This window comes from Leptonychotes weddellii, chromosome 10 (assembly GCF_054177405.1).
Source record: "Leptonychotes weddellii isolate Sample4059 chromosome 10, ASM5417740v2, whole genome shotgun sequence".
In the NCBI taxonomy this organism is placed as follows: Eukaryota; Metazoa; Chordata; class Mammalia; order Carnivora; family Phocidae; genus Leptonychotes; species Leptonychotes weddellii.
The window spans coordinates 44,001,830-44,017,021 of NC_138378.1; the positions used below are offsets into that span (position 1 = coordinate 44,001,830).

General features: G+C 53.3%; 1 protein-coding gene across 1 annotated transcript in view; it reads right to left on the reverse strand.

Annotated features, from left to right (window-relative positions):
* Window positions 1-15,192, reverse strand: part of SH3RF3 (SH3 domain containing ring finger 3) — a 319,279-nt gene that overhangs the window by 60,374 nt on the left and 243,713 nt on the right. The window contains exon 6 of the mRNA XM_081832297.1: window positions 6,770-6,849. Coding sequence (XP_081688423.1) covers window positions 6,770-6,849 — 80 coding nt within the window. The remainder of the gene's footprint in view (window positions 1-6,769; window positions 6,850-15,192) is intronic.

Sequence of the window (15,192 nt, forward strand, 5' to 3'; positions counted from 1 at the left end):
CAACGGAGGGTTGCTGGAGTGGTGGGAGGTGGGAGGGATGGGGTGACTGGGTGATAGACACTGGGGAGCGTATGTGCTATGGTGAGTGCTGTGAATTTTGTAAGACTGTTGAATCACAGACCTGTACCTCTGAAAGAAATAATACATTATCTGTTAAAAAAAAAAAAAGAAGGTAGCAGGAAGGGAAGAATGAAGGAGGGGAAATCGGAGGGGTAGACGAACCATGAGAGACTATGGACTCTGAGAAACAAACTGAGGGTTCTAGAGGGGAGGGGGGTGGGGGGACGGGTTAGCCTGGTGATGGGTATTAAAGAGGGCACGTACTGCATGGAGCACTGGGTATTATACACAAACAATGAATCATGGAATACTACATCAAAAACTAATCATGTAATGTATGGTGATTAACATAATAAAATAAAATAAAGAATATATAAAAAAAAGAAAGTTAATTGTCTTTTGGGAAGGAGCCGATTATCTTTCCCTCAACATTTGAGGATCCCCATGCCATTTAACAGAACAAAGACTTTGCATTCACTTCTCAGCACAAAAGGGGAGTTTCCATCCTCCCCATCAAAACAAAAAAAAAAAAAAAAAAGATTTTTTACATCATGGGCCTCAAATCATCCTGCTTAAGACTTTTCTGTCAGAAAAGTCTTCAAACTTCTATTTTTATTTTAGATGAACACAGACATGATTCCTGATGACCAAAGCAGGAAAAAAAGCAACCTGGAGGCGAACGTGGCTAAACACGGCTGCGCGGTTTGTCCGACTCGGCTAAGTGTGCGGGCCCGCAGAGCCCTGAGCGGGGCACCGGTGCCCTCCCCACAGACCGCGGTTGCATGTCTGGCACAGGACCTGATGAGAGTTGGTATCCCTGCGGTCAGTTTGCGAAGAGGCAGACTGGGATCTTGCACTACATCGTGCCTCCTCACGTGGGAGGTCTGGGTTCTCAGCAACGGGAAGCCGGTATTTCCTTCCCAGTTTCTGGTATTCCACTCATTCAACGCTCAGTGGACAGACGCCTCTGGGGTGCTGACAGAAGGTGTCATTTCCAGGGAGGCCACCACCTCCAAGGGATGACACGCCCCTCTTCCTAAAAACATGTCTCTAAACTCTCAACTGCACCTCAAAAACTGTAACTGTACCTTTTGTATAAGCTGCTGACATCTGGGCATCCTAAGAACAGTCGTGCAGAGCTCCACCCCCAGCACGGGTGCCTGGGCCACCAGCTACAGCCGGACAAGGGCAGAAGGGCAGGGGAGTGGCGTTTGCCAGGCGCCAACCTCTCCCAGGGTCTTGCCTAAGCCCCACGTGAGCTCTGAGGCTGGGCTGACCCCTCATCTCACAGCTGAGGAAAGGAAGGCTCAGAAACGTTGAGGGTGTGTGTTTCTGCGGCGACTTGGAAGCAGGCGGGGCTCTGTGGCCACAGGGACAGGGCGGGGCGCCGCCAGAGGCTGGCAGGCCCTGCTGAGGTGGCAGGGCCAGGGAGCCCCTGTGGCCACCGCATCGGGAGGTGCTGCCCCGGTCTGCACCGGGGCACTGATGCGCGTGTTCTCTTCATCTCTATTTCTAATTTGTTCTGTTGACGAGTAATCTCTCCCTGGTCTCAATATTTCTTTTTTTTTGGGCAAGCCAAAGCCACATGCCTACCTCACGCCATGACTGGCTTTCTTGTTTTTATTTATTTATTTTTTTTTAAGAATCCACCGATTTATTTGTCAGAGAGAGAGGGAACACAAGCAGGGGGAGTGGCAGGCAGAGGGAGAAGCAGACTTCCGCAGAGCAGGGAGCCTGATGTGGGGCTTGATCCCACACCCCTGGGATCATGACCTGAGCTGAAGGCAACCGCCCAACCGACTGAGCCACCCAGGCGCCCCTGGTCTCAATATTTCAAGTCTGGCCTCTAGGTGTGCATTGCTGGGGGAACTGGAATGTAAATAAATCTGACTTCACCTTGAAAAATCTCTGCCCCTCCCACTTATTTTTCCTTTGGATGCCTCAGAAAAAAGCAGAAGCAGATGGCTCTGTGGGCCATTTTTCTGCACGTGGCACCTGCAGATCCGGCCCGAGGCTCGTGCTGGGGAGGGGCGCTGGCCCGGGGTGGGGGGATTTGTCATTCGGCATCTGCATCTGCTTTCTTTAGGGACGACCCCTCGTGAATGGCGGATGGCCCCGCCCATTGTCAGGCAGACGCGCGGGACAACCACAGCAGTGCCACCTCATGGCTCCCTCTCCACCCGAGTCCCCTCCGCTGCGCGCAGCCAGAACAGCCTTGCTGAGGGTCTCTGAGCGAGCTGGGCAGCCCCGTCGGTGCTCAGAGCTGCAGGCAGTCCTCACGGAGCCTGCAGGGGCCCTGCGGGCCTGGCACGAAAGAGGTTGCACCCGTATGGTCCTCATCCTCACGGTTCCCAGGGCCCAAGCTCACTTTTCATTCCTTCAAAAGCCCTCTTCAGCTCAACACAGACTTCCACAGATGGCTCAGGGTCATCTCAGAAACATGTGTGGGTCAGGCGGGGACTGCTCCTGCAGGCCCAGAAGTCACTTCACACACAAGGTTGGTACTAAAAATACCTTACTTAAGGCAATAGTAGGAGAATGTGTCTCAGAGAGCCTTCTTCCCCACCATCCTGTAGGCTATACGGGGCTTTCAGGTTATAAGGTGCTCCCTCCTCCAGTCTGAAGCAGTCCTGCGAGTGTGAGCCCGGGGGGAAGGTCAGGCCCCGGACTGACGGCGCACACATGGAAGCGACCGTCAGCTGTGGCCAGTCAGCCTGGCATCATGCACTGTCTGCTTTTACCAGCAGCCTACTGGATATCTCCAAGGACACCATCACTCACCCGTATTACTTGCTCATTTCTATAGCAAGCTGTTCACTTGTGTTAATTATCTACAGTTTTCTTCAGCTCTAATCAAGGAATGAATTGAAGTATTTTAGTGCCTTCATTAATTTCACACCTTTTCTCCTCTATATGATGGCTTGCTCATGTTTCTTCTAGAATAAGTAAAAGATTCTTTTCAATTATTCCAGTGAAGTGATCTGCTCCTGCTTTTCTGGTTACCAGGGTCACACCAGCTCAGGTTAGCAAGACACATGCCCACTCATACCATTTGATGGATGTCTACAGAATGACGGCCAGGTGTGGCCAGGTGGTGGAGGAGCCTGCCCCAGGAGCATCCACTCTGGGGAAGGGGAGACAGCATAGGTGCATGTCAGGGTCTGCTTAGGATGCTATGGAGTCAGCAGGGGCACCATCCACGCTCAGAAAGCCACGTAAGTCCCCCTGTAGGAGGTGGCAGCTGAGCTGGGGAGGTGTGAGCCAATGCAGGGTTGCAGATGAGGCTGACTATGGGTGCACGTGCTCAGAGGGGGAGAACAGGGAGTGTCTGGGGAAATGTCATGAAGCCATGGAGTGGCCAGCCCTTCACCCAGGACTTCCAGTCTGCAGGCAGCCCCACTCCCTGTGCCCCACCCTCCCGGGCTTTCTTGGCTCCCACGAAGAGACTCCCAGACCTCGCAGGTGGCATGCAAGTAGTCACACTCCAGGAGGCTCTTAGTTTCCCCCCAGGGATAAACTGTACCCATCTGTCTGTGGAAGTTTCCTTCCCAGATGGCAAGCTGCGCTCAGGTCCCTGAGTGAACCCACAGCTCTGCCCGCCCTTGGCTCACAGGTACGCAGACCTGCAGGCATTGGGACAAACGGGGAGCAGCAGTCTGGCTTGTGTCGGCCCCCCCAACACTGTTTCTGCTCCTCCTCCAGCATGAGAGAGTCCTCAGCAGCGCGTCCAAGAGGCTGGGCCAGACCGGGGTGAGACTCTGGAGCTGGTTCAGCCCTCTCCCTCGCCTGGCCCTCCGCTCTGCCCGCCCCTTTGGTCCTCATCCCATCTGGCTCTGAGATGCCTGCGGAGGAGAGGAGGTGAGAATTCAGCCCCCAGCCTGAGCGGTGGCCTACTCAGAAGTGTACTGGAACGCCGTAGCCCTTCCAGATGGGCCTTCCCTGACCCGTTTCTGTCCCTGGGAGGCATGGCGGGTCATGAAGATGAAGGGCAGTGAGCCCAATAGCCAGAGGTGGACTTGGGGTGGCTTCCCAACACTGCAGAAGTTAGCAGGGAGGGCACGGACTCTGCAGATCTGAAGACCAGCAGCCACCTCCATGCACTGGGTGGGCAAACTGAGACCCCCCTTTCTGTGTTTCAGGGCTACCAGGTCCCTAGGAAGCCCCTGCCAGCAGACACCTTTATACGCTTGGAGAAGGATGTAAGAACATCCTGCTACAGAAGGCGGACCTGAGGGGTCTGGCCTTTTAATCATGTGGGCTTGCCACCCAGGCACAGGACCTGAGCCGTGGCGGTGAAACCCGCGGACTATGAGGATGACTGAATGAGGGCCTGTGGGCGGGACCGCAGCACTGACTGACCTCAGCCCAGCACTGTGGGGCGCTCCCCGAGGCCCCGGGGTCACTCCTATTTGCAGACTCCTGGCTCACAGCAGCACGCTTGTTGCTGCAGCTGTTTCTGGGAAGGCAGCACTTCTTATGTTCAAGCTCAAACTTCTGAAAGTGACTTTTGTAGGACAGTCAGATAAAGAGCAACCATACTCCCCCCACAGATACTTGTCACCGGCACACGTGGGACAGCTAACTTGTTGGAGCTAAAGAGGATGGGCAAGTGGTCAGGCTAGTCCCCTGCTTGATGGGCTGATGAAGTCAGCCTCATCTTCTCCTCCCTGGGAACAAAATAAAAAATGTGATTTCAAAGGTCATGCTCTCAAAATGGATCATGTGGAATGCTGTACATGGTGTCCCCCGCCCTGGGGCTTGTTACACGGCAGAAACAGCCACAGAGAGCACACGTTTAACTCTCAACAGCCAGTCCCGGTTACGCTGGCCACGACTCATCTGCTGCTCAGATGGCCACTGTCACCAGTAGTCACATGCCTGCCAAAATACTTATCTTTTCAGTGACATTATCTGACACATAAGTCTCCCTTCTGTTACTCAAATGAAAATCTCCACCCAAATGGGGGTTCCGTGATCTGGGGAGAGGCAGATAAGGAGGGGGCAGAGGTCTGGGAACTACAGTGGCCTCCTCACGTCCCAGGGCAGAGCAGGGACAGGAGAAAGAGGTCATTCCATACTCTATACCGAATTAAAGAGCCTCCACAACATGGAAGTTCTGGGCATGGTTGAGGCCTCCAGTATGTATTCATAATACTCTTGGACTGTATTAATAACCTTCGGGTCTCAAAGACAGAGTAGCCCTCTTGGTGGCTGACCTGATGTGTAAGAGCTGGAGGCTTTGGACTGATACCAGAAGCCCTTTGCACCCAGGATGGGGAAGGCTTTCGCCATCAGAACAAGGAAAAAGTTACTGAGAGCCTGTGTGCCAGGCATTCATTTGGGGGGACCCCAAAATGAAACACCTGGGCCTTGTCTTTGAAGAGCTCACTCTGTCCTGCCTCTCATTTGGGCAACCAAAATAGTGCCTAATGGTCTCCTGTGGATGCTGGTCTACTTCCTCAGGGATAGGGTCCTGCATCCAGTTCTTCAAGAAGAGCAAGGCTATCACTACCCATCCTTCCCTGTGTTGCTCCTTGGCCCCCAGGTTTGAGTGGAAGCCTTTGGAGCTTATCAGGACACCAGGTCAGAAGAGAGCATCTTCTGTCCAGTGTTGGTGAAAACTTGAATGGCAGCCTAAAGACACCTAAAGGTAGCTTACTAATCTATATTCCCTTCAGGAAGCTAGGTAAAAAATAGGCAAGTCTTAATTTCCTCTTGTTTAGTTGGTTGTAGAAATAATGCAATCACAGCAGTGGGCAGATAAAGAAAGATGCTCAGGGATTTCCTATCTGCCACCAAATAAAGACAAACATTTCAGCTGGGTGTAAAAAGGTAGGTGAAAATTTGCTGGTATATTTAAGCTTCTAGGAAACCTTCTAAAGCTTGGCAACTTGCTTTTTCAAAAGGAATTTTTTTTTTTCCCGTTTGCTTTTGTTTTTCGCTTGGAATTTCTGTTCTGCAACAGTGCAGGTTCTAAGTGTCCCTTTCACCTGCACTAAAGCTGTGGAACGTTCTACTTTGCCATATTGTTTGCCAAATTCATATTCTCCACCTCAAAACATTCATTCAAGTAACTGAGCTCATTGCCAAATAAAAGAGTAGAAGGCAGTCTAATTTTTCAGAACACCATTTAAATGGAGAATTTTTAAACTGCACGTAGCTCTTAAGAGCTGTAATTTAACAAGAGCAAATTTTCTAAACAAGATAAGCATCTCGCTTCCTGGCAATGATTCATCTGGTTATATTTGGGGATGATACGCAGCTGCTATGATATAAGCTGCCATAACTGTAGGCCAGTCGTGGCTCTGAAACAGGGAGCTACTTCTGAGCACTTGGTAACTAGCTACTGTCCCAGGCTGGCGAGACCGCCCGCCGCTCTGGCCCCCGTGCCTCCCCACCTCCTCACGGGCCTCTAGGATCTTCTCTGGGCTATGGCTGGTCTGCTCCTGACTGGCCAGCACCTGTGCCACCAAATATTTGGAATATTTTCCCTTCTTACAAATGTCCTGGGGACAGTGACGTTGAAAGAAGCTGCTAGACTTTTGTTTTCCACACTCTCTTGTCAGCAGTATTAGTGGATGCACATAACTAAACTGACTCGTTGGTAACAAATCAGGAAATCCTACAGGAACCATACGTGTATATGCTAGCAGAGGTGGGAGGGAGGTGCCGAAGGCACAGGACCCCAGAAACATAAATGGCAGCTCACACGTTGAGGGGCAGCTGGACTTTGGGAGCTGTGCTTTGCTGTTCAGTTGCTGGGGCGGGTCCGGCCGAGGAAGAGGAGTCCTGGAAACAGACAAGAGGAGACAGGAGTGAGTCGACAGGAGGCCCCTGCCCCAGAGAAGAGAAAGGCAACGTCAGGCTGGAGTCCAGAGGCACCTGTTTTCTCCTCACCGGCCTCATCTTCCAGCCTTCAAAACCCTCAGGTCTCACCTGCCTGGGTTGTTTGTTAATAACATTTTTTTTTCAGCCCGTTGGAGGAGCTTGGTGGCCACGGACACCTGTCCTGAAGCAGCTTCCAAGTGCCCCCCAGGAACGGCTCAGATAGTCACTCTTCGGGCCTGGGTCTGGGTTGGTCAGCATCACACTGTGTTTAACATAGAAGAAGGCAGTGTGGGGAGACCTGTTTTTATTCTTAGAACTTGAATTAATTATTCTTGCATTTGTCAAAGAAGACCCAGACAAAACCTTTCATGTGACAAAGCACAAGCTTATGTAAGGGCTGCATTTCCAGGAGCTGAAGATTAACCCCTAAGGAAAACTGGTCCTGTAGCAGTGACTGAGGGGCAGGTGCTGGAGAGCAAGCATTATGCAGGGAGACTGCTGGAGGAGTGGTCTACTTGGAGGTGCTTCCCACTAAGCCTGTGGTGCATGTTAAACTGGCCAAGGGAAGTGGTCAAGGGCCAAGCAGAGGGATCTGGGCCCCACGATGATCTCACTGAGGTGATTTTTGCACAGGGAATCCTGTAGACCCAGCCGTAAGGGGCGACACTGTCCCCAGCCCCTCACCACCTGCCTTGCCTGTCCTGCCCCAGCCCTCCCCAGGGCAGCACCCTTCTTCTTGGGCAGAGGTATTTTATGCCACAGTGAGTTGAACTATGCCCTCCCCCCCCGCAAAGAGATGCCTAAGCCATAGTCCCTGATATCTGTGAAGGTGACCTTGTTTGGAATAAGAGTTTTTGCAGATAAGGTAGATATCCTGAGATGAGATCACCCTTGATTACAGTGGGCCCTAATTCTGGTGACAAGTGTCCTTCTAAGAGACAGAAGAGGAGAACAGAGACACCCAGAGGGGAAGAAAGGCCGTGCGAAGACAGAGGCTGAGACAGGTGTGATGCAAGGGATCCGGGCAGCCAGAAGCTGGGAGAGATTCTCCTTTGGTCTCCAGAAGCAACCAACCCTGCCAACACCTTGATTTCGGACTTCTGACCTAAGAACTGATAGAGAATAACTTCCTGGTGCTTTGAGCACCGCCCCCCCGTTTGTGGTACAGTTACAGCAGCCTCAGAGATGGGGATGTCTAGGGGTGTCTGGAGGAGGGTGGGATCCATACCCCTCAAAGCCAAGGGAGCCAGGGGTTTCCTTCCTTCCTCGAGGGTCTGTTTTAGGCTCCCCAACAAGGGACGGGACAGGGATCCTGGAGGGAACTGGATCCAGATGAGCAGGGAGCCAGGCAGGCTTGAGCAGAAGCCTCAGGAGCTGCTGGTGCCTTGGCAGAGGCAGGTGGGGGAGTGCGCTGCTGGGGGGCTTCCCATGGCTCTGACTAGCAAAGATGCACATGGCACCCCAGGTGGTCCTCAGGAGGGTGAAGGTCACCAGAAGCAGAAATCACAAAGATGGAATGAGAGATGCACCTGGCACGTGCCCCAGGCAGGCAGAACCACCCTACAACGCAAGTGACCATCACGTCCCTTTCTTGCTTGTGTGGAGGGTTGAGGGGGCCATTTCTCATCAACTCACTGACCAGTTCTGACCATGCTCAGCTGATGAGCTCTATGTGCTACCAGCAGCCCTTGCTAGGCAGTCAGCTTCCCTCCTCAACCAGACCAGGAAAGGTGCCAGAGACCACAGCACATCCACACCTCTGAGAAGTCAGAAAGTCTACTTCTTGTTCTTTGGACAATGGGATGCCTGGTAGAATGAGAATATGCAAGCAGGAGCGTAACATCCCTTGTGTCTCCCAGGCAACTCCAAGTCTGACAGGGGCTCCTATTCCTGGGAGAGAGAACTTTGATTTTCAAAGGCAGCCCCTTCATGGATTGTGTCCCTGTGGCTGATGCACAGGTGTCATGTTTCCAGAGTGCTGCTTGGGAGCTAGGCTGAACAGAGAGAGACTTCTTGCTTGCTCATCACGCCAGCCCTCTGCCAGAGGGAGATGGAGACCACCAAAGGCTCAGGATTGTTTCCCTTCAGGATAGTTGCCAGTGGAGTTCACCACAGCACCACAGACCTTCAGGCAGGGACCAGAGGGCCCTCCACGGGTGTGGCCACCTGGCTCCGGGACCCCCGGGATATGGAGGACCCACAGCTCTCCTTGAATGGCCATGGGAGAAAGGTTAGGGCCCTTCGTTCACTCCCTAGAACAGGCGTGGGGCAGAGTGGGTAGGCAGATGGTGGTGAGCAGACACCAGAGGAGGTCAGCAGATGTTAGTGAGCGACATCACAACTGGTGAGTTAATGGGAAATGCACCCCCTCGCCCCTCCATGCAGGGAAGACAGTGTGTGATGGGCAACCAAGTTGTAGGCCTGTTGTGCCTGGAAGGGGCCTGTTCTTGGTGCTCACTGACCTCTGCTGACAGCCTGACTGTCAGGACCGGCTCAGGGCACAAACACAGCCTCTGACCCCAGTGTGGGGCTCACACCGCAGGGGACAAGCTTTGCACCTGTCACGATAGAGGCAGGGCCATAAGAACATACCACAGGGACGTCGTGGGGCCGGGGCCGGAGAGGGCCTCTGTGAGCCACAGGCCGGCCTGTTAGGTGCGGGGCCGAGGGTCGGCCGGGTGAGGGAGGTGTAGAGGCCTGCCCGGCAAAAGCTGGGAGAAGTAAGCTCGGCGTGCTTGAAAAACTGGGAAGAGAGGAAAGGCTGGAGGAGGGACAAGGGGCAAGCACCCAAGGGCTGCGGAGCCAGGCAGTTCATGGCTCCCTGGGCCGCCATGCAGGTTCTGGTCTTTACCTTGAGGGCAGAGAGGCCCTGGAAAGTGGTGGGAGAAAGGCGGAGGTGAGACCAGACCCATGTCTTACAGGGGCACCACGACGTGGCAGAGCAACCGGCCCGAGCCACAGGCCCAGGGAAGCAAGTGTTTCCAAGGGGAAGCCGCGTCCTCAGCCACACTGACTGCTGCTAACCAAGGCCAAGGAAGCTGAAGGGCAGGAGGATCCCTTCAATACGGGGATGCGGGCACGCCCAGCATGCTTGCAGAGCGGGCGGTTGTCACTGTTGGATGACCAAGGTGGTTCATGCTCCCTGACCCCGCTTCCCAGGACACACAAATGACATGGGTCTGGTAGGACTCACATTCCCTGCAGCCGAAACCAAGAGGCGGATGCTTAACCAACTGAGCCACCCAGGCGCCTCCCTGCTTTTTAAAGGTTTTTCATCATTTTAATATCAAGTGACTATGGTTTTCTGATACATTTTCAAAGTAATATAAAAAGAATAATGGCTCAATTATTTGAGGTCTGTTTTAAGATCACACTGGTTGATGGTGATTCCATGCTTCCCTGGACTATACCCATGCCATCTTTGTGGCGATGCCAGGAGCGGACAAGAGAGGACCCTGGGGATGACCCTTCAGATCGGCCACCAGGCGACTGTTGGCAGCAGTACGTGGGCAGAGGGCAATCAGCTGGGCACCAGGAGCCACAGGGACACATGGTAACTGGCTTAGACGGAGGCCAAAGCCATGACCCTGCTTTCATCAGGATTCCTCCTGTCCAAATAAACTCTCCTGAAACAGCCAACCAGTCCAAACCACTGACCCAGTGTGTGCTCGGAGTCTTCTATGCCTGTAAGGCAGCCTGCCTGGGGGGCTCTACTCCCCAGTGTCCTTGAGCAGGTCAAGCCTCAATCCAGCAGGAGGCAACAATGTATGTGGCCAGGGCAGACAGAGAAGATTGATTTCCATCTGCCAGGCAGGGGTGGGGGGCGGGAGGCTGGCTGAGACCATGGGCTGGGCCCGAGCTTGTGGCATTAGGGCTCCAGACCCCATCTTCGCTGGCATCTGCCAACTCCCGGGGACCAAACATAGGACGCTCCATGTGGCAAAGTGTCAGGAGGCTCAGGGAGGACTAGGGGGTTGCCTGGGCACATGGAGCCACCTGAGACACAGGACTACACCTAAATAAAGCCAGAGGGGAGGGGCCTTCTGACAGCTTTGCTGGAAACCTGGCCTCCCGTTGGAACTTGGTGTGTCTAATGCTAGAAAGCAAATATGTGAGACTATAGCATACCATTACTTGGAGTTGCAGAGGAGCCGCAGAGAGAGATCACACTTGTGAAAACGTTTTTCTCAAAGGTCAAGATGGAGAGTATCGAGGACTAATGCTCAACAGAGTGTGTGTTCCTGTCTTGCTCCTCTGTGCAATGCAATGCAGAGCCCAAGGCAACAGGCCTTTCAGGGCGTCTGCTGAGTAGTGGCTACGCCAGGCCGGGCTCTGTCCTTACGGACATAAAAACCAAAAAGTGTGACTCTCTGATCAAGATGGGGTTTCCATCCATCCTACTCTGAATCAGATCTTCATTTTTGTTACTATCAGTAGGAGCTGATAAGAAATGTTGCTGGGGCCAAGGGGTAGATGGGTGAACCCCGCTGACTGCTGAGCTGTGGACAACTGAGGACCACACACCCAGCAGAGCAGAATGTAACAGATGAGATCTTGGGGCCTCTTGAGGAGCCCCAAGAGGCAGCTGGGCTGCTGCTACCTGCTGGCAGGTATCACAGCAAGAAGGGGCTCTCCTTTAAGTGATTTTGATTAAAAATTCATGAGCACAGTGCATCCCACTGGGTTCCCTATCATCAGCATCCTGCCAGGGCCTGGGAGGCATGCTACACCCTTAAGAAATTGCTCCTAGAACACATGGGACAAGCGAAGTTTAGTTTGAGACCGATTTAATGCAACACAAGGGTGTCTTGTGCCTCTTGCCCTCCAGCTCTGACCACGCTGGATGGGGCTTTCTGAGCCTTGGGACTGAGGCTTCTTTCCTCCTAGCCAAGAGCCACATTGCTGATACTGCTTTGATTTTTAATGGCTTAATTTTAAATGATTCTGAGCCTTAAGGGATTAGTGAAACCTTGGCAGGAGGGAGAGAAATCAGGCAGGGATAAAAATAAGGAAGGAGAATCAGCTACAGCCGCTTTCAGATAAAAATAATTGGGAGTACACCCCTCGAAAAGACGTTCTCCCTGTCTCGGGGGTCAGCAGGTGGACATCTCTGCCCTGACTTCAAAGTCCAGCCCAGTCCTGTGCACCAGGGAGCGGCGCCACTGGTCTGTCACAAGGAAGGTCTGTGGCTCTGATGAAACAGGTTCACGTCATATTCCTCTTGGGTGACTCTAAAACGGACACAAGCTGGGGTTCGGCCCAGGCAGGTGAGTGCAGCCTGATCTGGGGGAGCCAGCCAACACCGACAGGATCCTTGGAGCCACTGAACCTACAGAATGTGTAACTCCAGTAAGCCCTTTGGGCCTAATGTTCAGCTGTGGACAGGAGCCAAGTATGTGCGGGGTCAGCTGGCTGGGTCACAGGTCCGAGATGATGCCCCCATCAGATGGAACTGACCACAGTGTGAGCAAGCATCAGGACACCACGCCAAGGAGCCCCGTGATGCTGTTCCCTGGAGCCACGCACACCCACTGCCCTCCGAGGACACTCGCTGCTGGGAGGCCGGGGGGGCAGGCAGGCTATGTAATCCCACAGATGAGGCAAGCTTGCCCCCTTCCAGGCCTCCTTTTCCTACCTATAAAAGACAGACCCCCCGGGACAGCACGGGTGAGTGGCTCAAACACCCCTGGAGCGGAGAGTCAATAAAACCTGGACTATTGCTTCTCGTGGTGCCCTGAACATCTTCCCGTGGTATTCCGGCCCCTGCTGGTTGGGAGCCCAGCCTAGTTTCTGGCTGCTGTGCTGTGGCCGTGGACCCCCAATTCTAAGTTGTCAAGTTGTTACCAGACACCCGAGGCCTAGAGCTGCATTTTAATGGGGCCCCTGAGCAGTACTGGAAAGTGAGCTATTTATTTTCCTGTCAGGACTAGGAAGAGGGGTTTGTAGTTGGCAGGTTGTATGGGGGCTCCAAGTCGCTTTCCTGGACACACTGGCACAGGCTAAAACCCTGAGAAAAACATCTCCACGTTTTAATTTTTAATATGAGTCCAGAAAACACTGTCATCACCCCAAGGAGCAGTGAAATGAGCATGTTTTATTCATCACACGCTACCACTCTGGAACACGGAGTGTAAATCAGACTTTTAGGAACATACTTCCTAAAGAAAACTTTAGAATGAAACATTTATGGCCTGATTCTCCTGCTTGGCTCCAAAAAGAACTGCAAACAGCTTGCAGGGCCAGAGGGCCCAGGGGTGCCTTCCCCTCCCCGGCCCTGGCCCAGGGGACTCAGGCTGGGGAGGCCCAGCAGGGCCAGGCAGGGCGGGGGTGTGGGCTGGATGAGCTCACCCTGGCAGCTTGGGGTCAGGGCTAAGCAGCCTGAACAAGATGGTCTGTCCCAGGAGAGGGAGCGGACTATGCTTTGTACCCATATAACCACTGCTCTCTTGTGGGCACTCGGGAAAGCTGCCTGGCTGCCTAGGATGGAGGCCTCAAGGAGGCCTCAATTCACCTCAAATGCTGCCCCCTGCCTGTTCTCCTCTCGGCAGGAGCTCAGATTTGCCCACTAGCATCTGACTCCAGCATCTAAGCTGCTGACTCCAGGGCTGGGTGTACCGGCCCCTCACTTCGTCTCTGTGGTCTGCTCAGGGGTCAACAGACCCTCAGCTCAAATCTGGCTGCCTGCTGCTTTTGTGAATGAAGTTTTAATGGCACCCAACCACACCCATCCATTTGCTGCTTTGGCTCACAAGGGCAGTAGCTGTGACAGAGACCATATTGCCCACGAAGTCTAAAATATTTATTACCTGGCCCTTTACGGAAAAGTTCGCAAACCCCTGCTCCAGGTGGGGTAGGATGAACCTCTGGCTTCTGCTCTTATCTTACTGCGCCAGTATTTGGGATCAAAAAGCCACAGCTGTGCCAAAATCTTCACAGGGCATCCCCGGAACATTCTTAAGGGAAAAGGCCAAAAAAGGTGGGCAGGATATGGGAGAATAGTATCCAGAACATGGCTCCAGTTTAGGGAATGAAAATCAGCTTGCTTGATGGTCTTTAGCTGTAGGAAGGTGCTAGCAGCCCCTGTAGACAGAGCAGCTCCTTTCTTCTTTCCCTGTGTGAGTCCATAAGACCCAAGGCATCTTTATCTGGCTTTGCACAAAATATACATTAGTCATATCCTAATGACCTGTCTATTCTGCCTTCAAACAGAAGGTGCCTCCCATACAGTGAGAGGCTGCAGGAGGGATGGGCTTTGAGAAGCTCTTCTGTTCAACTCTAATTCAGTGTGCCTGTCCATCCATCCATGCCTCTGCGAGCCCCCCGCATAGAGGCTCTGTGCCAGGCACCGAGGTGCAAAAGCAGACCTGTGTTAGTGAAGCTCACAGGCTGTGGTGCTATTATGAGAGTTGGTGGCTATCCCGGCCCGGCTGTGCAAACTCAGGGGACAGGAAGTAGGGCTGGTCAGGGGAGACGGCAGGAGTCTCCCACCCCTCGCTGGGTCTAGACAATGCCTGGGGGCGAGGTGTGCTCTGGGAAGTGGCTGGGGCTGGCCAGGGCAGTGGGTGAAGTAGCTAGGAGATCAGGGGGCAGGTGGGAAGTTTCTGAACATCCTCATGGTCCTTCTGCCGAGAAACCGTGTGCCTTCGCACCAGAGCCTTGAGAGGACATGGAAGACCCTGAAGGAAGCTGACCTCAGTGATCCTTGGTGCCCGTTTTTGCCTCCTTTCCTCTCGTTCCCTTCCAGAAGCAATGTTGCCCTCCCTCCTCTTGAGCTCATCTGTGGTACTTCCTACTTTCCATGGCATGGGTCTATGTTCCGGTCTCCTGGTGGGCTGGGTGGGTCCTAGAGGCTGGGGTCCATGATGAACCCCTCTTTGTACCTGCCATGGGCTGCTGCTGTAACAAAAGTTCACCAAACTTGATGGGATGGACTGAGGGAATCAGCAGCTCGCCTGCATTCCTGGACCAGCACATGCCCTCCCAGAGCTCCTGGGCACTCACCAGGTGCCAAGGGGACCCTGCTATGTCCCTTCCTCATCCACCAGTGGATGGCCTGAGGCATAGACAGAAACTGTGGATACGGTTCCTGTCTTGTCATAGCAGCAAGAGAAACCTGGTTGGCACCTGAGACCATAATGAAAAGCCTGGCAGCTGATGAAAACAGCCAGACCATGGTTCTCCGTCCCCACCTTGAAGGCACAGCTGGTAAGTCATGGACACAGCAATTCTCAGATTTGCAAAAGAAAGCTCACCTCACACAAGGTCCTCAGGATGAGATTTTTTTAATTCATCCCATGTTCACTT